Source organism: Cydia strobilella, chromosome 24, assembly GCF_947568885.1.
Source record: "Cydia strobilella chromosome 24, ilCydStro3.1, whole genome shotgun sequence".
Taxonomy (NCBI): Eukaryota; Metazoa; Arthropoda; class Insecta; order Lepidoptera; family Tortricidae; genus Cydia; species Cydia strobilella.
In genome coordinates this window covers 7215670-7243385 of record NC_086064.1, presented here as the reverse complement: position 1 = coordinate 7243385, position 27716 = coordinate 7215670, and the positions used below count along the sequence as shown (strand labels likewise).

At 39.4% G+C, this 27716-nt stretch overlaps 2 protein-coding genes and 1 non-coding gene across 3 annotated transcripts; 2 read left to right on the top strand and 1 right to left on the bottom strand.

Moving 5' to 3' along the window:
* Positions 1–1247: 1247 nt before the first annotated feature.
* LOC134752029 (conserved oligomeric Golgi complex subunit 7) lies at positions 1248–22525 on the bottom strand. Its single transcript, XM_063687589.1, has 17 exons — positions 22410–22525; positions 22213–22299; positions 21325–21405; positions 19707–19880; positions 17403–17549; positions 15773–15890; positions 14544–14716; positions 13672–13773; positions 13381–13513; positions 11969–12102; positions 9887–10021; positions 9377–9557; positions 7638–7847; positions 5022–5116; positions 3473–3556; positions 2920–3013; positions 1248–1781 (listed from the first exon to the last, which is right to left on the bottom strand). The coding sequence occupies exons 1-17, from the start codon at positions 22410–22412 to the stop codon at positions 1681–1683; spliced, it is 2052 nt and encodes a 683-aa protein (XP_063543659.1). The 5' UTR covers positions 22413–22525; the 3' UTR covers positions 1248–1680.
* A 235-nt stretch (positions 22526–22760) lies between these two features.
* On the top strand, positions 22761–27207 carry LOC134752095 (uncharacterized). Its single transcript, XM_063687656.1, has 4 exons — positions 22761–22946; positions 23682–23871; positions 24409–25437; positions 26526–27207. Exons 2-4 carry the CDS (start codon positions 23687–23689, stop codon positions 27199–27201), a joined length of 1890 nt encoding a protein of 629 aa, XP_063543726.1. The 5' UTR covers positions 22761–22946; positions 23682–23686; the 3' UTR covers positions 27202–27207.
* Trnat-cgu (transfer RNA threonine (anticodon CGU)) lies at positions 23143–23214 on the top strand. The gene has a single exon. It is a non-coding gene; the product is annotated as a tRNA-Thr (tRNA).
* Positions 27208–27716: the final 509 nt, after the last annotated feature.

The window sequence follows — 27716 nt, the reverse complement described above, 5'->3', positions numbered from 1 at the left end:
TATGCCTTTAACATTTGAGGAGTTCCCTCGATTCCTCATGGATCCCATCATCAGAACTGCGTTTTGACCAAAACGAGACCAATCTGTATGTATATACTTACAATCAAAAAAATAATTTTCAAAATCGGTCCAGAAATAACGGAGTTATGGAGTAACAAACATAAAAAAAAACATACAACCGAATTGATAACCTCCTCCTTTTGAAATCTTGAAGTCGGTTAAAAATACCAAAAAATATTTTTCAATCACATCAGCTCGTAAAAGGTTCTCTTCGTCAAAAACTAATAAGAAAGTTGCATTTTAACCACAAGTGGCAAAATAATTAAATGTAAATTTTGAATTGTGTTTTCATGTTGGCTATTGAAATTTTTTATAGTATTTTATATAACCGTTGTTTAAGAGTGGTCAAAAAAGGCGAATGGCGTGAGTGACAATTTGAGGCGAAGCCGAAAATTGTTAAGGCCCTTCACACTCATGCGCGAATCGCGGCGCGAAGCCGCGAACGCGAGTGTGGAGCCTAGTTCGCTTATTAGCCGTAATAGATGAATAGTCTAAGGAAAAAACGTGCCTCGAAAATAAAATAAAATGATTTTCGAACAGATGGCGCCACTACCTTTGGCCTACTCTCGAATAGACGCCTTGACGTATGGATGGTATAGAAAGGATCGCAATCTCTTATGGCAGAATTGTTGTAAAAGTGACCGCGTTAAGCTTTAAATAATAGTTCCTAATCTCTCCGGTGGCGCTAGTTAGGCTCTGGGACATGAGTATAACATGAACCATATAAGGCAACAAATAACCCGACCAAATTACGTAGGTTGTTTTTGGTAGTATTTCGGTGTATGGTGGCGCCGCCTAATTACTGTTTTTTGATGGACACTTTTCATACATAGAGATTTGGCTCCTTTATACAGTCTCCATGCCTTGACGGTTTCGTTTGTTATTTAACAATTTTAACGCATATCAGTGAAAGAACATGGGTCAAAATCATATAAAAATAATTAATGCAAATAAAAAAAAAACATTTATCCATATATAAATACATTTTATGGTATTTTTATACATCTTCATTTTACTAGTTTTAATCGTGTGTCGATAGATGGCAGTGAATTTACTGTGGTTACAAAATTTTCTATGACAGTACCGCTCTATCCTATTATATCCTCTTTGTTATCATTACTTTGCCTTATGATGACTTTGTAATAGTTGGGTAAAAAAGGAACAACACATTTTGCATAATATCTATATTTGATTTAAATAAAATGTAGAATGTAGGTACATTATATTGCACACTGGGCGTTGTGTGGCTCATTCGTGTTGAGGCGTGGCAGCCCGAAGTAATCGCTCCAGGTTCTTTAAAGATGGCGTCATTGTACCGAGGCCTTCCTATACACGGTGGCTAAAAAAAGTGCTTTCCTGTTACCAGGGAGGTTTTTGGATTATATTGAGCAAGTTTTACTATAGGACCAACCCTGAAATCACGAAAAAATAATTGGCCGTTTCATACATTTTGGCTGGTCCATTTTCTATGGGAGGGTAACTTTTTTTCGCGATTTCGCGGTTGGATCCATGGTAACAGATGCTCAGTACAATCCCAAAACCTCCCTGGCAACGGGAATGGCTATTTTTTAGCCATCCCGTATACATGTACATTATATTGCACACTGGGCGTTGTGACGTTTATTCGTGTTGCGGCGTGGCAGCGCGAAGAGAACGCTCCAGGTTCCTTAAAGATGGCGTCACCGCGGTACCGAGGTCTTCCACAACGCTGGATAGGTAAACTGCAAATAGATATTTTTATGATAGTTTTTTTATTTATTTTTTATTTTTTATTCATTACATTTCACAGCATAACAGTGATCCAAAGCACTGTGAAACCAATAGACATTTCATACACATAGTACACAAATCTAAATTAACATATAACAGAAGAAGGCCGTTCATTCCTCGTCTCGCAGAACCTCAATTTATGATATAGGAAGCAGACGGATCACCTGATGGTAAGCGATCACCGCCGCCCATGGACATCCGCAACACCAGAGGGGTTGTAAGTGCGTTGCCGGCCTTTGAGATGGTAGAGGCTCTTCATCGTCACGAGCAACAGTGCGACCCTAGCCCGCAGTACATGTCGCCATCAGATATATCGGAGAGGCCGAGGTGTTTAAAAATATTTGAACACTCTCTCCTTGACAATAGAGGCGTGTTCAGATATTTGTGAGCACCTTGGCCGCTCCGATATATCTGATGGTGACTATTGGTGACTGTACACGTCGCGCGCTCGTACACTAGAAGCGGTGAAGTGCTCCTAGACGAAGATCCTCGAAAACGGATCGAAACATGTCTACTTTCCTTGTTTATTCGACTTAATCATACGTGAAAAGAAGAGTTTCAGATATATATTTTATCAGATTTATATTGACCGGGATATAGACCGTGATTACCTTTTGTATTGTTTACCGGTTTTGTATGGTAGACCGAGCGCTGTCTACACAACTTTGACAACCACCCGCTATTTTCAGTCACCCGTAAACAAGATGCATGTAACTGCGTCGAAATATCGGGAGCTCATAAACAATACAAAAGGTAATCACGGTCTATATCCCGGTCAATATGTCTAGTGAAACTAACCGTGAATCAGTCAAAACTCATATAAATATTTAATGGTCAAATGATTATTTTAATTGGGCGAAGTTGGGCACCAACGGCGAAGTTAGGGTTCCGAACGATAGATAGTTTTGCAACTTTGATAATGGTGTTTTGAAATGTGACATTTTCAACCAAAACGTACCACATTGTCGCATGTCAATAAGGTTGATTTCAAATTGAAGCTGTATGGAAATAGCGCCTTATTGACAACCGACAATAAGTACCCTTTCGATTGAAAATGGCACAAATAGTTAATATGTTTGAACAGTTTACCTATGTCCGTGAGACACCGCTTGGTCCCTAGTGCGTCCATGTTTCTGATGTTAAGGATTTTCTCCGCGTACACCTCGCATGTGTGCGTGCAAATCTGAAATATACAAGATTGTATATAAGAACAGTAAAGTTACTTAGTGAAAACAGTCGTAGCTGTGACGAAAGTCACTCTCTGGAGTAACGAAAGTAGGCTTGTTCGAGCTGCTGAGGTAAAAAAAAAATATGCACACAGAAAACTTCACTTTTTACTATGTATCGTAACCGGCAGTCACACTATTTCATTTCATTTATTTTATTCTTAAACAATACAAGCATTGTGTCAGAAATTACATTAAATACAATTTATAAATAACAATAATAATAAACACATTTATACTAATACTAAATAACAATTATAAATACCTTAAATTAGCGACTTATCAAATATTTCATCAATACTATAGGAGCATCTAGTCAATAAGAACGACTTCAACCTACGCTTAAATAAAAACCAATCCGTAATGGCTTTTAGGTCAGATGATGTAATGGCTTTTAGGTCAGGTATGATTTTTACCTCGGAAAGAAACTGCCAAGGCGCCTGTTTCTCCGACAGATGCATCTCGAGATGCTGCGGCAGGGTCATCAGATATTGCCCGATCTGGAAAATAATAAAAGAGACGCAATTAAGTCAGGTCCCCACAGAAAACCAGCGCCACGGTTTGCCGCGACATTATGCTATCCTTTTTGGCGTCCAAATGTTTTTTTTTGTCTGCATGCCTTTCTTTCTTATGTACTATGTTGTGGCGTCAAATAAATGTATTTTCTTTCTTTCTTTCTTCTTTCAATTTCCTAATTACGCCGATATAGAGCTCCAAACATCTTTTTGCGCTTTTGACGTCACCGTCTTAATTTCTCATCTAACTTCATAGTAATAATTAGTTCGGACTAGGTAATGGATTTCCGCTTGAACTTCAAAATGGTGCAACATACAGGGTGGCTAAAAAATAAGTGCATTCCCGTTGCCAGGGGGGTTTTGGGATTACACTGAGCAACTTCAATTCTGAAACCTTCCCACGAGACTCCTAACACTACATATTGATAAGATTTCTTTTTCGAGTTCTTCTATTCACTTTTTCATAACGCGCGAACACAATGAGGGCTATCGTTTTTTTGCTCACCAGTTGGCGCCTCTGTTGATGGTGGTCCAAAAGACTATAGAAAAGCTGTCAGTCATTGAAGTGACAAGTGACATTTGACATTTCGAACTATGGAAAAGACCACCATCTACACTAGCGCCCCTAGCGGCGAATTCATACGCGTTAGCCCTCATTAATACATTACACTTTTAGATTTCACACAAACACACACATCTCACTCCCTCCTCACAACAAGCTTACACACATACAAGTTCACACTTCACACTCCTCTTTTTCTTTTATCTTTATGTTTAATATATGTAATATAACTGTAATGACCTTGAACCCTGCGATACAGGCCATGCCTATTGCGGGGTTCACTGCAATATGCCTGTGATGTGCAAATTGATAAATAAAGATATTTTAATTTATTAATTTTACTATGGGACCAACCACGAAATCGGGAATTTTTTTACCCTCCCATAAAAAATGGACCAGCCAAAATGTATGAAACAGCCAAATTTTTTTTTGGGATTTCTCGGTTATAAGTTTTCACCAAAGATAGATATAACTCCGTAATAGATGGATACAGTCTAAGGAAAAAACGTGCCTCGAAAATCAAGAAAATTTGATTCTCGTTCAGAGGGCGCTACTAGTTTTGGCCTACAGTCGTATAGATGGCGTTGACGGTTTCGTTTGTTATTTAACAATTTAAACGCATATCAGTGAAAGAACATGGGTCAAAATCATAAAAATAATTAATGCAAATAAAAAAATCATTTATCCATATTTAAATACATTTTATCGTATTTTTATAAATCTTCATTTTTAGTTTTAAAGTGTGTCGATAGATGGCAGTGAATTTACTGTGGTTACAAAATTTACTATGACAGTACCGCTCTATCCTATTATATCCTATTATATATATTTGTTAAGGTCTCGTGTAACCCGCGCGAAGCCGGGGCGGGTCGCTTGTATTAAATATACCTCAGTGATATATTCCTGTGGTGAGAGAGAGAAATCTGGCAAGTCAGTGGACAGTGCATCATTGTTACTCCAAACATTCAGAGATGGGATTGTATCTGAAACAAACAGTAAGTATTATGTTTAGTTCATTTACATTATTCGTATAATAAAAAAAACCCGGCCAAGTGCGAGTCGGATTCGCGCACGAAGGGTTCCGTAACATTGCGTAAAAAACGGAAAAAAATATTTTAGTCGGTTTTTTAAATGTATAGTCACTTGCTCGCTAAAAATGAAAACACACACACGGTAGGACTTCTTTAATCCCCCCCCCCCCCCCTCCTTCCTATAATCCGGACGGACGGATGGAGTCGGGCCCGGGCCGCGCGGAGCGCATTTTCAATGTGCCTGTATGCAAAGATAGTAATAATAGATGGATTCAGTGAAATAATATAGGTCAAAATCATATAAAAATAATTAATGCAAATAAAAAAAACATTTATCATATAAATACATTTTTTGATATAATTTTTAGTTTTAATTTAAGATCGCAGTGAATTTACTGTGGCTACAAAATTTACTAATGACAGTACCGCTCTATCCTATTATATCCTCTGGCTCATGTATACATATAAATATAAATAAATAAATATGAATATAATAAGGAACATTCTTACACAAATTGACTAAGTCCCACAGTAAGCTCAAGAAGGCTCGTGTTGTGGGTACTCAGACAACGATATATATAATATCTATATCCGGACGGTATGACCCTCGTTCCCTGGAAGATTGGACGGCCTTTAGTTTGGGATGCCACATGCGTGGACACCCTTGCGCCGTCCCATCTTCCAGGAACGTCTAACAGAGCCGGTGCTGCCGCCGACGCGGCTGAACACCTCAAGCGGCGCAAATATGCAGATATTTATTCTGGCTGTATGTTTGAGCCGTTTGGGGTGGACTTCAACTTCAACTTCAAAAATCGTTTATTCAAGTAAGCTTAATAATAAATTAATAAGCACTTTTGACATGTCATACAAAATATAAGTAAAAATTACAATCATTAATAATAATAAAAAGAGAATAATAATAATAAACAATACAATTGGCAACAATTAACAACAAATTAAAAGATAATGTCAAACATACATAAAAGGAATAGGAGTCAGCAGAGTACAATAAAATATAAATATTAAAAGTGCAAAAAAAAAGGCACAAGTCAACTCAGTCCCAGGCATTTTTGTCATTAATATAATCCTTGATATTATAATAAGCTTTACCAATTAATTTACTCTTAATATGTTTTTTGAATCTATGCAATGGAAGTTCAGTTACACTACTTGGCAGTTTATTGTAGAACCGTACACAGTTACCCTTAAAAGAGTTTTTGATCTTTTGCAGCCGTGTAGTTGGCACTGCTAGTTTGTCCTTGTTTCTGGTATTAATGTTATGAATGTCACAATTTCTTTTAAAGTTATCTATATGTTTATGAACATATACAAGATTTTCATAAATATATTGGGAGTATACAGTCAATATATTAATCTCCATGAACTTATTTCTAAGCGACTCTCTAGCACTCATTTTATAAATAAAACGTATGGCGCGCTTTTGCAGTACAAAAATGGCATTGACATCAGCAGCACTACCCCAAAGCAAGATGCCGTATGACATGATGCTATGAAAGTAGGCAAAGTATACCAATCTAGCTGTCTTTTCATCTGTTAGGTGACGTATTTTACATACTGCAAACGCTGCAGAACTGAGCTTGTTTGCGAGAACATTTATGTGGGAACCCCATTGCAGCTTGGCATCCAATGTTAAACCTAGGAATACTGTACTGCTGGTTGGTTCTAATTCCTCATCTTTGATGGTGACAGTCGTTTGTGTAGTTTTGACATTGGTAGTTACGAACCTTATATATTTAGTTTTCTTCCCATTCAACAATAGGTTATTGACACTAAACCATTGAACTATATTTGATATAGCACTGTTTATATGAATGGTGGCATCTTCGTGTCGTTTGACCTTAAAGACGAGAGAAGTATCGTCAGCAAACAGTACTATATCATGTTGATCCTTAACTAAATACGGTAAATCATTTATATAAATGAGAAACAGGAAGGGCCCTAATATGGAACCCTGGGGTACGCCCATCGAAACCAGTGACCCAGGGGACCGTTTTCCATTCACGTCCACTCTTTGAATTCTCCCATCCAAATAAGATTTTAACAAATTGAATGTGGAAACCCTTGGGCCGTGGGGACCTGGTGCTCACGGCATCTTTAAGGAGCTGGCGAAGCGCCTCGTGGAGGCGACGGGTGACAGGAGGGCTGGCTCCTACCTCGCGCAACGGATTGCCATTGCCGTCCAGCGCGGCAATGCCGTCCAGCGCGGCATTGCCGTCCAGCGCGGCAATGCCGCCAGCCTTCTTGGCACCCTGCCACGAGGCGCTGAGCTAGAGAGTTTTTTATTTATAGTTTTAGTTTTATGTAGTTTTTAAATTTAGTTTATAATTTTTACTTTAAGGATTTATTTATACAATAAATGTTTTTATATCTATATATAATACTTAAATATAGATATTATATATGATATTATGGTTACATATGGTTGTATTGTATTGTATTGTATAGTACGTACCGAGTTGGTTGTCGACGGGCCCCCGTACGATGGCCCTCGCGAGCGCCCGCAGCTGCTGCGCGGCGCGGCGCAGCGCGGCCGCGGAGGCCGGGGGCTCCGCCCTCCCCCGCCCCGCCCCCGTCCCCGTCCCCCCCCTCCGCGCGGGCAGGGGGGAGCGCCCGTCCGCCTCCAGCAGGGCCGGCAGGTCGGTCAGCGGGTGGAGCGGTTGCTCTGTGGACAACTATGTTTTTAGGATTCCGTACCCAAAAGGTAAAAACGGTATTACCATAGAGTAACTTATACTAGAGCGGTACTGTCATAGTAAATTTTGTAACCCCAGTAAATTCACTGCCATCTGTCGATACACTTTAAAACTAAAAATGAAGATTTATACAAATACGATAAAATGTATTTAAATAATGGATAAATGTTTTTTTTTTATTTGCATTAATTATTTTTATGATTTTGACCCATGTTCTTTCACTGATATGCGTTAAAATTGCTAAATAACAAACCAAACCGTCAACGCCCTCTATACGACAGTAGGCCAAAGCTAGTAGCGCCCTCTGATCGAGAGTCAAATTTTCTTGATTTTCGAGGCACGTTTTTTCCTTAGACTGTATCCATCTATTACGGAGTTATATCTATCTTTGGCATTACTAACACTCCCCTGTCCGTCTGTCCCCAGACTGTCTGTCTGTCTCATTAACCGTGCTAGTTAGACAGTTAAAATTTCTCCCGAGGTCGTCAGTTTAAAACGAATCCTCAGCCAGCAAGTAGTTCCTTCCGAGCCTCGACAATGATGTACTATTGTATAGTATCAAAGGTAGATATAACTCCGTAATAGATAGATACAGTCTAAGGAAAAAACGTGCCTCGAAAATCAAGAAAATTTGACTCTCGATCAGAGGGCGCTACTAGCTTTGGCCTACTGTCGTATAGAGGGCGTTGACGGTTTCGTTTGTTATTTAGCAATTTTAACGCATATCAGTGAAAGAATATGGGTCAAAATCATAAAAATAATTAATGCAAATAAAAAAAAAACATTTATCCATATTTAAATACATTTTATCGGTCTTAGGTGTCCGTAGCCGTTTTCCTGCCGTTTCGTTGTCTTCCACTATCGTACACAACACTATAGTACCTTGTATCGTATTTTTAATGTTATTTCTATTTCATTATATTAAACACTAAGTATAAAAAAATCAAAATTACAAACTAAATTAAAAACTAAAATTAAATACTAAACTTAAAAATAAACTATAAATAAAAAAATTGCCCCAAATCAGTACCGCCTATTGGCAGCGTGCCCAGAAGGCTGGCAGCATTGCCACGTTGTATGGCAATGCTGATCCGCTGTGCTAGATATGAACCAGCCCTCTGGTCACGCGTTAACTCTACTAACCTGCGGCTACATTCCTTAAAAACTCTATGGGCACTTTCCCCCCAAGGCCCCATAGTTTCAACCCCAAACGGCTCAAATATGCAACCACTATTTATGGTTACATACTTGCGCCGCTTGAGGAGCTCGGCCGAATTGGCAGCCGAACCAGCCTTCACTGCGGTGCCATGGAGATGGGATAGCGCTAAGGTATCGGCACAGGTTGCGTCCCAAACCAACGGCCGTCCCATCATTTTATCGTATTTTTATAAATCTTCATTTTTAGTTTTAAAGTGTATCGACAGATGGCATCACTGGGGTTACAAAATTTACTATGACAGTACCACTCTAGTATAAGTTACTCTATGATAGTATGTACCTGAATCATACGTTAGTGGTTGTCCGGCACCGGCAGCCTCCAGGGCTTGAGCGGCGGCCCTCTCTAGTGTGACGGCGGCCGGGCACGCGGCGCTTAGGACTCCGCCCCTGCTCGTGTGGAACTCCTGCTCTATGCGCCGGCTGTGGGACGATATCAGGGCGCACAGGGCGGCGAAGAAAGCCTGCGTGGAACAATACCTATATATTATTATATAAAGAGTGGGCCCGAACCGAACCGACAAAAATATACATGGTGGCTAAAAAAATAAGTACATTGCCGTTGCTAGGGAGGTTTTGGGACTATACTGAGCAACTTTTACTATGGGACCGATCCCGAAATCGCGAAAAAAAATTGACCGTTTCATACATTTTGGCTGGTCCATTTTCTATGAGAGTAATTTTTTTTTCGCAATTTTTGGTTGGTCCCATAGTAAAAGTTGCTCAGTATAATCCTAAAACCTCCCTGACAACGGGAATGCACTTATTTTTTATCCACCGTGTATATTGTTACCTCAACAGTGGGAGCATAGTGTGGCCACGCGGCGTCGCCTGCTATCTTCTTAGCTTTTCCGTAAGCCGTGTCGAGCCAGCCTTCACACCTCTCGGATACAGTTAAAATGGCGCGCGATTGCTCTAAGATGTCGTCCTGCGGAAAAATGAGTCGTTTTCAAGCAAAAGGTACCACATTGTCGCTTTTCGACAGGTTTTTCGTATAAAGATATAAGCAATTTTCGTCCTTATGGTAAGACAACGTGGTACCTTTTGATTGAAAACGTCAAAAATAATGAATAAGTTAAATAAGGGTTAACGATAAATATATTTGTATTAGTAGTAGTAAAACACTTTATTGTACAAAAAAGAAACATAACACAGAAAAAATACATCATTAGTACAAAGGCAAACTTATCCCTTTCAGGGATCTCTTCCAGTTAACCTTTGAGCAATTGAGGGGGAATTAGAACAGGTCACTTATGTTATTTAAGCCGAACATTGTTCGACATGTTTCGCTTTATAACAAGGAGTTTCAAATGATGGAACCAACTCTATATAACCCTACTTTAGCGGTACCATATTTATAGAAACATACCTGTCTCAATTGTGGGCCCTCGAGGTACGCTAAGACAATTATCGTTGTAGATCGGTGAATTTAGGCAGCAGGCCTTTGAGCTGAGCTCATCCACAGTGGTACGACGTCCATATAATTCTACCTCGATGGTACTATATTTGCAGAAACATACCTGTCTCAGCTGCGGGCCTTCGAGGTACGCTAAGAACAATTGTCTCTGTAGATCGGTGTATGGTGTTTGGACTGAGCTCCTCCACAGTGGTACCACGTCCATATAATTCTACCTTGATGGTACCGTATTTGTAGAAACATACCTGTCTCAATTGTGGGCCCTCGAAGTACGCTAGGAACACTTGTCGTTGTAGATCAGTGTATGGCAGCAGACCTTTGAGCTAAACTCCTACACAGTGGTACCACGTCCATAGAATATTACGCCGATGGTACCATATTTATAGTAACATACCTGTCTCAGCTGCGGGCCTTCGAGGTACGCTAAGAACACTTGTCGCTGCAGATCGGTGTATTTAGGCAGCAGACCTTTGAGCTAAACTCCTCCACAGTGGTACCACGTCCATAGAATATTACGCCGATGGTACCATATTTATAGAAACATACCTGTCTCAGCTGCGGGCCTTCGAGGTACGCTAAGAACACTTGTCGCTGCAGATCAGTGTATTTAGGCAGCAGACCTTTGAGCTTAACTCCTCCACAGTGGTACCACGTCCATAGAATATTACGCCGATGGTACCATATTTATAGAAACATACCTGTCTCAGCTGCGGTCCTTCGAGGTACGCTAAGAACACTTGTCGCTGCAGATCGGTGTATTTAGGCAGCAGACCTTTGAGCTTAACTCCTCCACAGTGGTACCACGTCCATAGAATATTACGCCGATGGTACCATATTTATAGAAACATACCTGTCTCAGCTGCGGGCCTTCGAGGTACGCTAAGAACACTTGTCGCTGCAGATCAGTGTATTTAGGCAGCAGACCTTTGAGCTTAACTCCTCCACAGTGGTACCACGTCCATAGAATATTACGCCGATGGTATCATATTTATAGAAACATACCTGTCTCAGCTGCGGGCCTTCGAGGTACGCTAAGAACACTTGTCGCTGCAGATCAGTGTATTTAGGCAGCAGACCTTTGAGCTTAACTCCTCCACAGTGGTACCACGTCCATAGAATATTACGCCGATGGTACCATATTTATATAAACATACCTGTCTCAGCTGCGGTCCTTCGAGGTACGCTAAGAACACTTGTCGCTGCAGATCGGTGTATTTAGGCAGCAGACCTTTGAGCTTAACTCCTCCACAGTGGTACCACGTCCATAGAATATTACGCCGATGGTATCATATTTATAGAAACATACCTGTCTCAGCTGCGGGCCTTCGAGGTACGCTAAGAACACTTGTCGCTGCAGATCAGTGTATTTAGGCAGCAGACCTTTGAGCTTAACTCCTCCACAGTGGTACCACGTCCATAGAATATTACGCCGATGGTACCATATTTATATAAACATACCTGTCTCAGCTGCGGTCCTTCGAGGTACGCTAAGAACACTTGTCGCTGCAGATCGGTGTATTTAGGCAGCAGGTCTTTGAGCGGAGCGTAAGCGGCGACGCCTAGCTCTTGTAGCGTGGATGTTGGTACCACCTCTGTAGAAATATAACAATTACGTTAAAACAATAGGACTTCTTGATGTGCCTGAGGAAAATGTAAAATAGAATATACCCTGAAAGATACAATAGATCAGAAGGTTGGCCGCAGACGCTGACGATGTCTGTTCTGCGGATATAAGTTCTGTGTATATTCTGTGCACATTGTATATTTAGGGAGCTAGCGAAGCGTCTCACTGATGCTACGGGTGACCAGAGGGCTGGTTACTTCCTTGCCCAGCGAATTGGCATCGCAATTAAGCGTGGCAATGCTACCAGCCTTCTGGGCACCTTACCATCCGGCGCCGAGCTAGCTCTCATTTTTTACTTGTAAATGTATGTAGATATTTTTAGTTAATTTAATTATTTATGTTTTTATATTTAAATAAATTAAAAAATTAAATTAATAATTAACATCTACCTTTTATCGTGGTATGAATGTAAAAAAGCCCTAATAAAGTGGATAAAAAATATAACGTATGATGATACAGAAATTCTATTAGGATGATGAGTAGGATAGGAACTGAAACACACACACACACACACACGCACGCACGCACGCACGCACGCACGCACGCACGTACGCACACACACACACACACACACACACACACACACAATCTAATCTTCTTTTGTTACTTTGTTAAAATAATAGCAGTTTGCACAATGTTACATTTTATGGTTAACTGTGTACAAATGTACTAGATAAATGTGGAAGAGCGGGCCTTCCTGTCACAGGTATTATACATACTTACTAGGAAGTCCCAACCATGAGAATGTTATGATGTACTATTTAACGAAATAAATGCTTTTGATTTTTTGATTTGATTTTTGATATTTTTATGTTTGTATGAATAAAGTTTATTAGTTCTGTGTTAATAAAATATATGAGTTAGTTACAAGTGTAGGTCCCTACCGAAAATCAGCGCTGCAGCTTCCCGTGGCATTACGCTGAGTGGATCACGTCGTAACTAGATCAGGAGTATGCCTTCTTCGGGGTCCGAACACAGTTTGAGGCTCACCACCTAGACCACAGGGCGGACACGCTATACATCAAAAATCACTTGCGTTTCTATGTGTGAACGGCACGTCTGTACACGCGCCATGCGTCATAGTGTAAGTTGCTTAAAAACAGTACTGAGCGGTCGGCAAACGGCCATCAATCTGCTGTCGCGGGGCGAGGGCATGCGAGTCGGGGCGGGGCGGGGCGTGGCCGTTCTGTATGATAATACTATTACTTATTCTGTAATAGACACACACGTATAGTACCAACCTTACCTTTATTTTTACCAGGTTCATCGATAACAGCTCTAATGGAGGCGATAAACTCGTCGATATCTCGTCTCAGCTCGATCAGGAGGAGTATGCCTTCTTCGGGGTCCGAGCACAGTTTGAGGCTCGCTGACACCACCTGGACATCATCATCATCATCATAACTTAATAGGTCTTCATCATCATAGCTCTTGTCGGTGGAGTAATTGCCAGTCCTTTCTTTCCTGAGCTTGAAATAAATGCTGGACATAAATCCAAAAAATCCTAGTGTAAGTATGAACTATATAGATTGCTTACCTTAGTAGGGGATGGGTCCAGCGACTGCAGCAGATCCGTGTATAAACGGACCAGTTCAGCGTATGGGGTCTCCGATTTAAGCACGTTGGTCAACCACTCCACCTGTGGGCGATAGTATTTTTAATACCCTAGTATTCCACAAATTTCTATAGTATCAGTCGATCAGGTTTGTTTTGAGGATCAAATGTCTGTATGGGTCCCATTGTCTTAAAGCAATACAAAAGTCACAAATGATGGTCAAAGTCTGGCAGCCGCACTTTACTGACGAAACGCTTCTAACAAATTGGCATTACATTATGACGTCAGCATGTAACGTCGCTATTGCTTAGAAGCCGTGGAAAAAAGGAAATTGCGATTTTGTCGGTGAAATATTGCGTTTATGTATATTTTGAAATAAAATGTAAGGAAACGAATGGTACCATTATTTTTAACCGCCTTCAAAACAAAGGAGGTTCTCAGTTTGACCCGTATGTTTGTATGTATGTTTGTTCGCGATTATCTCGCGTTTCTTATTTTTATTATTTCTTTGGGAGTTAATTTTTTTTTATTTATTTATTATTCCCATATATTTTTAAGTTTCCAATTCATTGTGATAAATTGCTCATTTTCTATCTATTTAACTAGATTTAGATACAAAGTTCAACATGTGGAAACAAACTTTATACTTTTGGATTAAAATTTCAAATAGGACGCATAACCCACTCGCAATATTATTTTCTTTTTGCAAAAATAAATGTGAACAGAACAAAATGAGGTATCAGGTGTGTGCATCTCCCTTCCCCGCGAGCGCAGCGACTCTTGGCGACGGTTGTTCCACCGACCGGCGCCATTGTGTCGCCAATGACGCGCAGACAGGGACAGAGATACCTTACATGCGTGTGTGCCTCTCCCTTCCCCGCGAGTGCAGCGATTCTTGGCGACGGTTGTCCCGCCGACCGGCGCCATTGTGTCGCCAATGACGCGCAGACAGAACGTCGCCAACATCGCGCGGCGGACGTCGCGCGATTCATGCCCCGGAATAGGGACACGTAGCATGCCGTGCGTTCTGAAATAATAATAAAAAACATATACTATATTATAAATGCAGTTAATCCATACTAATATTATAAATGCGATAGTGTGTCTGTCTGTCTGTTACCTCTTCACGCTTAAAAAACCGCTGAATCGATTTTATTTTTAATTTGGTATATAGTCCCGGGGAAGTTGTCAGAAATCATCCCTAAAAAGAGTGAAAAGGGGGTCAAATTGAGATTTAAAAATAATAAATACAAATAAAAAAATAATTTTTCCATACATACTTTGGTAATTTTATACATTTTCATTTTTAGTTGTAATCGTGTCGATAGATTGCAGTAAATTTACTGTGACTACAAATTTTACTATGACAGTACCCCTCTATCCTATATATTCTCTTTGCTACACTCACCCTTATCTCCTTGATCGAGTGCTGTGAGGAATGGCGCGCTCAGCGCAGCTTCGAGCCGGTTATACAGCGCCTCCAACTGCAAACGCTTGCTTTCGAAGTCTAGTGCCTGTTAACATAAACTAGTTTGGTAACGCTCACCCTTATCTCCTTGATGCAGTGAGGAATGGCGCGCTCAGCGCAGCTTCGAGCCGGTTATACAGCGCCTCCAACTGCAAACGCTTGCTTTCGAAGTCTAGTGCCTGTTAACATAAACTAGTTTGGTAACGCTCACCCTTATCTCCTTGATGCAGTGAGGAATAGCGCGCTCAGCGCAGCTTCGAGCCGGTTATACAGCGCCTCCAACTGCAAACGCTTGCTTTCGAAGTCTAGTGCCTGTTAACATAAACTAGTTTGGTAACGCTCACCCTTATCTCCTTGATGCAGTGAGGAATGGCGCGCTCAGCGCAGCTTCGAGCCGGTTATACAGCGCCTCCAACTGCAAACGCTTGCTTTCAAAGTCTAGTGCCTGTTAACATAAACTAGTGTGCGAACGCTCACCCTTATCTCCTTGATCGAGTGCTGTGAGGAAGGGCGCGCTCAGCGCAGCTTCGAGCCGGTTATACAGCGCCTCCAACTGCAAACGCTTGCTTTCGAAGTCTAGTGCCTGTTAACATAAACTAGTGTGCGAACGCTCACCCTTATCTCCTTGATTGAGTGCTGTGAGGAAGGGCGCGCTCAGCGCAGCTTCGAGCCGGTTATACAGCGCCTCCAACTGCAAACGCTTGCTTTCGTAGTCCGAAGCCTCTGTTAACACCTACAAAATAATTCACTATTAAGTTTATAATAAACTAGCTTTTGCCCGCGACTTCGTCTGCATGGACTTAGCAGCAGCTAAAGTAAGTATAGCGCCTGGAAAAATTCTCATAGCAATCATTCAATTTGAGCATATTATGCACACAAATTAGCAGGCACTTCATTAATTATCTCAATTCCACTCCGCTTTTTACTTTCTTATGGGCTGATTTTCGGGATAAAAACTATCCTATGTCCTTCTCAGAGACTCAACCTATCTCTATGCCAAATTTCATCTAAATCGATTCAGCGGTTTAAGCGTCCTGTGTGTTCCCTCACAGACAGACAGACTTTCGCATTTATAATATTAAATATAGTAATGATTTAAAAGTGGAAAAATTACTGCCTTGGGTCATTTATAGCTAGATATCTACCTAAGACACCTAAGTATTTGAAAGAAGCGTCGGCAACCCTAGCGTTGTGCCGGCGCGCGCGGTGCGGGGAGCGGCGCGTTGAAGGTCACTGCATTGTATTTTTGTGTAGGTATCAAAACGGTAGGTATTTGCGTTTTCTTTGAGAGATAAGTATCTGTTCGTAAGAACTATGATATAATCTGTGCTTGGGTGAGACTTGAACTCACGGCGTCTGGATCGATACTCCAGCGCTCTGCCAACTGAGTCACCAATACCTCATCCATAGCAAATCTTCCCACTATATGGGTCTAGGGGACCCTAGCGACATCTAACGTAAGAGCGTTACACTTCTTAAACGGCCACCGGAGTTGCAAGTCATATTGGAAATTCACCAAGTAATTTTTCCACTTTTAGGTTTATTCTAAGCTTAATATCATCGTTGACGTTTCTGCTCGTTAAAAATTATTTCACTATTAGTTTAAGGGCCACTTGCAACATTCACTAACCCGGGGTTAACCGGTTAAACCTGGAGTTACCATGGTTACCAGTACAATTTGAGACTGGGTAACGGTTTAATCGTACGGTTACGGTTTTTCATATAATGTAACAGTATAATTAATGAAATTAATTTATTTGGATTATTTTGCTATTATTTAAATTTATTTCTGACGATCAGAATGTAGATTCTTATAAATTGACATTAATGTAATTTGTACTGTAATCATATGTTGTGAAATAAATATATCTAATCTAATCGCTTAACCCTGGGTAAGTGGGATGGTGACGTACTGATAAATCCACTACTTGACGTTAGATGTCGACTACGAAATAGCCCGCGTTTTGATAAGAAAACAGATGTATGGAGTTAACACTCTATCCTTACTTATTTCTCTATAGTGATGTCATACAATCTACTATTTCAAAATATTTAGATCAGTACGGTTTCACTATTGTTTTTAATCGCTTTTGGCGACATGTTTCGGATTCGTCGGGAATCCTTCCTCAGGCACGAGTGTCCGCGGCGGTTGTACTCCGTGCACTGCCCGCGCCGCCCCTGATCTAACCATCTATTTTGAAATATGTCTCACGATAGTTTAATTTCGAATCTACTAGTTACTTACTTCAAGACTGTGCGTCAGGGCTGTGACTTGTCCAGCCAGGGCCTCCAACTCCTCTGGTTTATTGGGTACACCGGATTCAAGAACATCTTCTAAAGCGGTCGCCAGGGCTGCCCATTTGTCTGCCTCACGGAGCGCCGAAGCTGCGTTCTAGATAAAATTAGAGGGTTAAACATAATGTTAAATATAAATAGAGTTAAATCAAGATATGTCTGCAGCGATTTTGACAGCCCAGTCTGTGCAAGTGCTTGTGCAAATTTTTTGACATCCGCTGAAGCGGATGCGGATTTTTAAAGGCTCATATCCGCGGATGCGGATGTCGAGATTAGGCACATAAAAAATGTCGAATATTACACTTTAGTTATTTTTATTTATAAAAAAAACGAAACGTCGGTCGAGCGTACCGTCGGAAGAAAAATCTGCCGCGGACGTCAGCGTCGCTGTGCGGGGGCCTATTTTTTTTTCTTTGTGTTAGGGGCTATATAAGGCTCCAAAGCCTATGTATCACTGCGACCATCCCTGATCTATTGTCTAGACTATGACGAGCGCAATATATGTCCGCCCAGGATTAAGTCACGAGTACGCATTAGGCAAGGGCACTCTGTGAGGATGTGCAGGGGCGTCTCCTCTGCCTCCATACAGAGTCTGCACCGCCCCATAGTGTGCCCCGTGGTGGAATGTTATCGATCCCAGTGCGCCCTCACGAACGGCAAAGAGGGTGAAACGCCGGAGTGGGTTTAGTGGGTAGGGCCAATTCTCCCCCCTCTCGCCAAGAGAGGGAAAAGGAGCGGCGAGTCCCACACACCGTGCGTAAGTGCATTCCCACTCCGACAAAAAAAATACATTGTGTTAATTCGTACGCTCGACCGACGTCAGCGACCGATGTCAGCGTTAGGAGGAAATCAAGCCAAAACATATTAATTCAAGCCTATACATTTTGTTCGAGTCGCTCGGTGCCAGCGGAGCGGGCCATAAATCACTATAGGGATATATGCATAAACTGTAGACGTCAGATTTCTGGCGCGAGGCGTAAATGTAAAGTATATGCTTCCAAAGTAGCCCTCAAGATGGCAGAACCTACTATGCACAAGAAACCGTACGAGAACGGTAGATGGCAGCACTTGCTTTGGCGTGACGTGTCAATGTACATGTTAATGGTTTCAGGCCACAAGATTAAGAGCGGTTTCGCACTACGTCCAATCCGAATCCGATCCGAACCCGTGAAAATATGGTAAATTACCATAGTAATAGTTCTACGGCTACTTCGGACCATATTTTCACGAATTCGGATCGGACGTAGTGCGAAACCGCTCTAAAGATAATTTATTTACACAACGTATTCCACATTATCATACAGAGCTGGTTCCTACACTAGGCCTTGCCAAATCACAAGAAAAAATTACACATAATGCGCGAATTTACACAAAAAGGTACGTAGTACATAATGTATATAATGTAATAGATAGGTACTTATGTAGTTTAAGAAATACATTTTAATATTTGCATGCTGTTTGTGGACGGTTGAATTAGGAGAAACTTTATGTATAAAATATGTAACAACTGTAATCTGACCCTATTCACGCAAATAAATAATTTATGATTTATAAACAAAGGAACGAAACAAAATTAGAAAACCGGACAAGTGCGAGTCGGACTCGCCCACCGAGGTTTCCGTACTTTTTAGTATTTGTTGTTATAGCGGCAACAGAAATACATCATCTGTGAAAATTTCAACTGTCTAGCTATCACTGTTCATGAGATACAGCCTGGTGACAGACAACCGGGCAGACAGAGGGACAGACGGACAGAGGAGTCTTAGTAATAGGATCCCGTTTTTACCTTTCAGATTTCAGATGATTTATTGATAAATGTACATCTCATTTACATGTCAAACAAAAATACAAAATATTCAAAGATGTATGTATGTATGTATAAACTCTTTATTGTACAAAACACAGAACACAAATATGGCAATAAGCTGTGGTTACCTATAATTGGACAAACATCTAACCTCAATGTTATGTAAGCTACAGATTGTTTTTTCATGATGTATTGTCTGTTGGTGATCCCAAATAAATAAAATAAAAATAAATGGCATAGAAATAGGCAGTACAAAGGCGAACTTATCCCTTTAAAGGATTTCTTCCAGTTAACCTTTGAGTAGATAAGATAAACATTAAATTACATTGGGTACGGAACCCTAAAAATGAGAATAGAATTAATTAAACACTTATTTAACAAGATGGCAGACCCTCTAACACACGGCCCCTATAAGTAGGTTGTATAGGTGTCACAGCCAGAACCTACCTCTAGCCGACTCTTTAGCTGATCAATCCGCTGCAGACTCAGTATAGAGTGCCCCGTCTGTTCCTCCACGCCTTCCACCTTCTCCTCCAGCGACAGGAGTTGCTGCTGCAGCAGGGCTCCCTCCAGTTGGAGCGCCGCGGCATCTTGCAGGGTGCGGGGTATCGAGTTTACTATCTGCACAATTTAAATAGGGGTGTAGACTGTATTTAAAATAAATTATTACTTCACACCAGGCACGAAATATAGCACCAGAACATTAATCTCTCTTGTGAATCGACCTGTACATTAGGGTGGTTCACTCGTGTATGAAGAAAAAAAAAATTCAGTTATCCTTCGGTAATAGCAGGCCTATGGAACTCTCCGCGCGAGCTCGGATTTATACCTACGAATCGCCTCCCGTTCACGGTAGAAAAGCAAGCCAGTTGGTTGCCATAAATACCTATTGGTATTTACCATTTCTAATGATGCTCATGATAAATACCTTTTGGTTTTTATCATTTCTAAGCGTCGGCAACCCTAGCGTTGTGCGGGGAGCGGCCCGCCGAAGGTCACTCCATTGTATTTTTGTGTAGGTATTAAAACAGTAGGTATTTGCGTTTTCTTTGAGAGATAACTATTATATAATCTGTGGTAATTCGTAAGAACTAATATATAATCTATGGTAATAGTTACAAAAAGTTACATAATAATACCAATAAACAGTTTTTAAAATTATTTTGCAATCGGGATACATTTTCTGCCTCCAGATCCATTTCAAAGCTTTCATATAAATATTGTTACATTTTGTATGGTCTGCAGAGTATATCTATGTATTGTCCCTTTATTCAAACTTTAGCTAAAGAGATATGCCATTATTGTTTTGAAATAGCATGGTGAAGGTTCAAAACGAATCAATTGAAAAAAAAGTACTTAAAAAGAGACTTTTTTTTCACAATGTCCATACATTTTACGAAAACTTCAACTCAAATCCGGAGATAGTAAAACTCAAGCTAAAAAATAAAAATAAAATAAAAATGAAACGAAATATCAATAGCACTCGTTTTTAGGGTTCCGTACCCAAAGGGTAAAAACGGGACCCTATTACTAAGACTCCGCTGTCCGTCTGTCACCAGGCGGTTTACTGATGTTTCGGCAAAAATTACTGGACAAACTTTCAGTTCCCAAACTATTTATCCCATATTTTTAGTTGGGCGAAATTTCATTTCGCAAATTTACATAACCCAACCTAACCTAACCCAACCTAGTACGTCATTTTCATTTCGCAAGTATGAGTTCGCGAGTATAAGAAATGGTTGCGAAGTAAGGTTATGGCAACGATTGGTTTGCCAAATGAAACTTTAGCGAAAAAGTTGGGTGCCAAGTGAAAATTGGCGAAATAAATTTCGCCAAAAAGGAAGTACACCGCCGCTATAACAACAAATACTAAAAACAGAATAATATAAATATTTAAATGGGGCTCCCATACAACAAACGTGATTTTTTTGCTGTTTTTTTTCCGTAATGGTACGGAACTCTTCGTGCGCGAGTCCGACTCGCACTTGGCCGGTTTTTAACTATTATACCTAAAAATATAAAAAAAGTCCCAGCCTACTCTACATCGTAAATAAAATGAATATACCTGTGTGGTTGTCTCATCCAGTGAGTTGGTTAGTTGCTTCATGTACAGTTGTAGTCTTGACACTGTGTTTGCTACAAACACCTAAAAAAAGGAAAATAAAATTTTATTTTTATAATGAATTTATATTTTATATTTTTTGAGGTTGATCTGTGTAAGACTAGGATGATATAACCAAACGGAACACCACGTGCGTAATTTGATGTACAAAAAAGTCTGCCAATTTTTGCGGGGGAGGGGAACGTCAAAATAGCCATGTCAGATAAACGTCAGTCCATTTCATTTCATTTCATTTCATTTATTCCTTGCTTAGTGTGTGTACAAAAGATCTTATGCATAAATCATTACATGTCTCAACACAACCCTGTGAGGGTATTGCAATACATTTAAGAGCTAAGAACTAAAGTACCTATACAGAATAACATTTAATGTACAAAATGTAATAACATATATACATTGTGTATGACCATTGGCAGACTATTTTTGACAGAGGGGAATGCCTGTTAATGCCTACTCCGTTTGGTTATATCCTCCTAGGTGTAAGATGTCCCCTGTTAAAAAAAAAATTGTTGGCGTAGTATATGTGAACCTATAGACACATGTAATATATTATTATGTTGATTATTTAATCGTAAATATCGAGTTCATTATAAATTCCAAGTACTACATGACAGGACAGGAGTAGTAGGAGTACAGTAAATTAACTTCATTCAAGGTGTGATTCTTAGACCTTTTTTTTCATTCAGATTAGGACTATATGTATAGAATCTTCATGGATGCTAAAGCTTTATGACGGGTTGACGGGACAGAGGGTGAGACACCCCGGGGATATAAGAATAAATGTTATTCTAATATAACCTAAAGTATAGATACATGTAAATATTACATCACCTCTTTCTCCTGGTTCCCGCTTGAACTCCATGCTCTGTTTATCCATTTTTTAGGATCAAAATCATCTTCTCCGAAGGTTTTTAATTCCTATAACAAAATAAGTACGGGTAAATAATAAGTAAAGAAGTTTTACTATTGATTACATTTCACACGAATAAGCCACTAGCAGTTTGTTTTAAGAACGAACTAATATTTACCATTGAATATGTATTATTAAAGAAATAATATAACTTTTATGAATAATTATCAAGAAATAAACGCAAAAGTAGGTTTTTTGGCTGACGTGACATAAACATCAAAACAAACTTTGACACTAACCTTTTTTTTTGCAAGTAGTTGGCTTAAAGGACTCGCATCGCATCCAGGCCATAAATGTTTAAAAAAAAATGCAAGTAGTGACGCGAAAACCGGTTACTTCCGACAAAACGCCATCACCGTCTCGTGCTTAGAGCCTTATGATAGTCCGTTGATAATCGGTCGATTATGATTTGAATAGCTCCTCATCCCTAGCTGAAGTGACATATACATAAAAAAAAAGCAATAAGCAATAAAGATGGCAGCATGTAACTTACGCGTCGTAATATTTTATTGTAAATAATTAATAATAATGTAAAAATCGTTTAATTGTGGTGTTGTGTGTGTATTTTAATTTATTTCAAGCATGATAATGATCATTTTATTTATACTATAAATTTGTAAATATTGGTAATTTCTTTCGTGAACTAGCAGTTAAGGTAATATTAATTAATTAATTTAATACTGTTTGCTTAATACTTTCCTTTCTGTTCTAAACTGGATTTATTGCTACACAAAGGGGTTAATTTCTACTGTGTTTTGCACAGTTAAGTCACCAGAATTGAATTTGAATTTATTCCTTATTAGATTTGAAGCTTTGGGTAAAATTAACGAACATACAACTAGGGAACAAGTGGCCGGGTGGTCTAGTGGTTAGGACGTTAGCCGCGTAAGCTAAAGACGCGGGTTCGATTCCCGCCTCGGCCACCGGTGGACTTGATCATTTTTTTTGTGTAATATCTGTTTCAGTTTAATGAACATAATTAAATTGTTAAGCTAAACCACAGAATAAATAATAGTACTACCGTACACAAAGGAAACTTCCTACAAAACCGAAGTTTGACAGCGGTTCAGGGTCGAATATATGGCACTATCCTTTTCGGCTATTTAGGATTGTCAAACTTCAAGTCATTATCTTATCTGTGGTCGTGCACGCAAAGGGAGGTCAAGTTGTGACAACCCTAATAATTGCTCGGAGCAATGCTGAGCCGAAGGTAGCCGAGGTAGCAGAGTTTGCATGGGAGGAGTTTTGCACCCCTGGCTAAACAATCAACGTTTCACCATTTATATAATTCTATAGTTAATCTTGCACATGTTATGAGATATCACAACACTAACAGTCAGATAACAGTCAAATTTATATTTTTTACAATCTTATCATATTTTATTTACAGCAATCATGATGGCATTCGACACGGTCTCCTTAAGCAGTGATGATGACGTCCCTCTGAAGACACTAGGTTCTGCTGATGAAGATGTGCCGCTAAACGCGCTGGCAGCTTCATACGTGCCAGTTAAATCCACTGTTTTGAAGACACGCAGTGTGGAACATTGTGACTTCTGTGAAGAGGTGTTTCTGAACAAGTAAGTTATATATTTACTGTCATAGTCAATTTTGTAATCACCAATTTTGTAGTGCCATCTATCGATACACAATTAAAACTAAAAATTATGATCTGTAAAAATACCAAACAAATTATATATATATGGATAAATGATTTTTTTATTTGTATATTTGTATTTGTATTTATTATTATATATTTCTATATGATTTTGACTCTTGATGTTCTTTCATTGATATGTGTTAAAATTGTTAAATAACAAACGAAACCGTCAACGCCATCTAACCGAGAATAGGCTAAAGGTTGTTATTGGTGGTATCTTTGCGAGAATCAAACTTTCTTTATTTCCGAGGCAAGTTTTTTCCTTAGACTGTATTCATCTTATATGGAGTTACATAGGTCTTTGATCTTAGTTTTAATAGTTAGGTATAATATTTAATATCTAAGTCAACAGCTCTTTTCAGAGTAAATTTTAAGTTTATTTCATAATAAAAGGATTTCTATAATATATAATAATATTAGAGCAAATAATTCACGTTAAAATCTTTGTATTTTTCAGATATGACGCTTTAATCCACAATGGGAAACACATAATCATTCCACTCATTAAGAAGGAGCTACACCAGTGCCCTCTATGTCTATTTTATTACACATCTCGATATAAACTTAAACATCACACTAGAAACAAACATAAAAATAACATTACCAAAAATGAAGCAGTCATTAAACCGGTCATTACAGAAAATAAAGTGCTTATAAACCCAGTCAAAGAAAATAAAGACAAACTTATTAAAGATAATGAAAATCCTAAGCATAATAATGAAAGTAAAGAAATAATTAAAAAAGTTACTTTTATAGATTCTGATGATGAAGACATACCATTGGTCAATCATAGTAACAAAAAAGAAATTAAAAAAGTTTCCACATATAAGCTAGATGACGAAGATTTGCCATTAATATTTAATACTAATGTGATTAAAGAGACTGAGAAAGCGCCTAAATGTGAAACTGAAATGCTAAGGCAAGCACTTTTAAAAGATGTCAAAGTGGTTATTGAGAAGATAGAAATAGAACTTTCACCTAAAGTTGAATCTGAAATCTTAATAAATGGTTTAGGAGTGTCTGGGAAAATTGAAGTAGATGTAAAAGACCATGAAATAAAATGCCAACCTAAAACAGACAACACAGTAATACCTGATATGTTTGATGTTGTAAAAGCAAGTAATGCAAAACCAAATGAGAAAGTGAAAATAAGAAGTCGTTTAACATTTGAAGATGAAATTGATGATATTTGTGATGACGAAGTGATGAAAGATTTGACTAAAGAGTGTATAGTTGACATGAACCTTTTTGATGAGCCGTGGTTCGATGAACTTGCTAAGAGTATTACAAATGATGATGTCATAGTTGATGATGATATGGTTATAACTATAGATGATGATGATGATGATGATGAACAAGAGAAAAGTGCACAAATGACTGTGAAATTGACAGATGATGATGTGTATACACCTAGTACGCATCATGATGATTTGATTAAACCAGGAGTATATCGTTGCAGAAAATGCCAGCAGATGTTCCCCACAAGGTACGTTTCCTTAAATTTTTTCAAGATATCAAGATATGAGAAATCATAAAGCAGACAAGAAAAATAAATTGGTTTTATCGTGCCATTGCTTTTTTTATATACCACGTCGGTGGCAAACAAGCATACGGCCCGCCTGATGGTAATCAGTCACCGTAGCCTATGGACACCTGCAGAGGCAGAGGCGTTATATGCGTGTTGCCAACCCTTTAAAAATCTGTACACTTTTTTGAAGAACCCCATACTGTAGAGCAGACCCTTGGGAAAACCTCGGAAGGGTGCTCATTCTACAGCCGGAGCATCCGCGGGGGGATATTTCTTTATTGCTGTATTTAAGAGCCCATGTGCTCACTAGCGCCACTGCTAAATAATTGTGATTATTCAAATTGAACGATAGATATTTAAAAAAGGGGGCCGCTACGTACAGTATTTTGTATTTAAGTACCTTTTGAATACATCAAAATAGTTTTTATGTTGCTGGATTCTTCGGCCTTTGCGATAGCTTTCCACGCCACGTTTCACGGACACCAAAGAGGATAGAGGGTATAATAATATTGTCATAGTAAATTTTGTAGTCACAGTAAATTTACTGGCATCTGAAAGGATTAAAACTAAAAATGAAAATGATTAAAAAAAATATGGTTTTTTATTTTTTTATTTTTATATATTCTTTTTTAATATTTTAAGAACGCCATATAACTTTGGCCAGTCGCAATTTCGTCGCGTCGCTACAAGTACCTGCGGCCGCCTCAATTTTGGGGTTTTGCCATAGTAATTGCCACGCACCGCTACGGAACGGACGCCTGCACGCGCTTGCGCCGCCTTGCGCGTAGTTGTCGCGTTTTGTTAGAGAGTGAATCTTCTGTACCTACTACTATTATATATTCTGTGCTTTGGCCTATGTTCTTACACTGATATGTGTTAAAATTGTTAAATATGTATCGGTGGCGCCATCTATTCGTGCATAATTTTTTCTTGATTTTCCGAGGCACGTTTTTTACTTAGACTACTTATCTTATACTGATTTAAATATATCTTTGATGTAAACCATTGCGGCTGTGTTCCTGATACAACCTACTCATTTTTTCCAGGTTCAACCAGATCCAGCACGAAATGTCGCATATGCACATCCGCAAGCCCCGGCCCATGCTCTGCGAGTACTGCGACCGCTTCATAGCCACCAAGAGAGCCCTAAAAGACCACATCGCAACAAAACATAGCATGCCTTACCGCCAACGGACCTTCAAATCTTGCACCAAATGTGGTCTCAAATACAATAATCTCGAAACGCATTTGGACAATTATCATGTCATACTCCGCTGCCATCTTTGTAACGAAAGTTTTGACACTGAAATCGACAGACTGAACCATATTCGAGGGCATTTAGTCAAAATAAAATGCATTCAATGCGATTTCGTAGCGTCGGAACTAGAAATAAAGGAACATCAGAAGCGATTTCATAAAGTTGCCAGTACTGTTTCTTCAACTTTTAAATTGTGTGAAATATGCTGTCTGTTTCTAAAAAATAAGGGCAATACCCAATATATATTTGGGGAAACTGTGAGTGAGTTAGGTTCTAGGTTAGATTGCGAACATTGTGGTAATAAATTTTTCCATTTGACTCAAGTGCGGCGTATTATGAAAGGGAGACCGAGCGGAGTCACGTGTGAGAAGGATAGGGAAAAGAAGAAGGTTTTGACTAATAAGGAGCGGCTTAAGAATATACAGCAGAGATTGAAAATGATTAATAAACTTAGCAGATTTTAATTTTAATGGTGGTTTTATTTCACTGTCTAGACACCCAGTATTATGCATTAGGGTTCATCCATTAATTACGTCACACGAATTTGACTCTCCCCCTCCTTGTCACACTTGGTCACATTTGGCAAACCCCTCCCCCCCTGTTGTGACGTCACATTTTTTCAACGAAATCAGCAAATCTAATTAAGTATTATTAATATTTTATCAAAATATTTTTGATAAAATATTAGTAATTTTAATTATAAACCAGACGTCAAGTTGTGCCAACCCTAATAATTGCTCGGAGCAATGCTGAGCCGAACGGAGCTGAGTTTGCCCCAAGCGAGGAGATTCGCACCCCTGATGTGGTGCTGAAGTCGAATGGCAAAGATCAGACTGAAAAGAAAACCAACGAAGAGGTTTTACGTATAGGAGAGATGTTTGTTAACAACTATAAATAATAGGAGAGGAAAGATGCTTGGGCACCTGATACGACACGATGAATTTATCAAAAACATCATAGAAGGGAAAGTTGAAGCCAA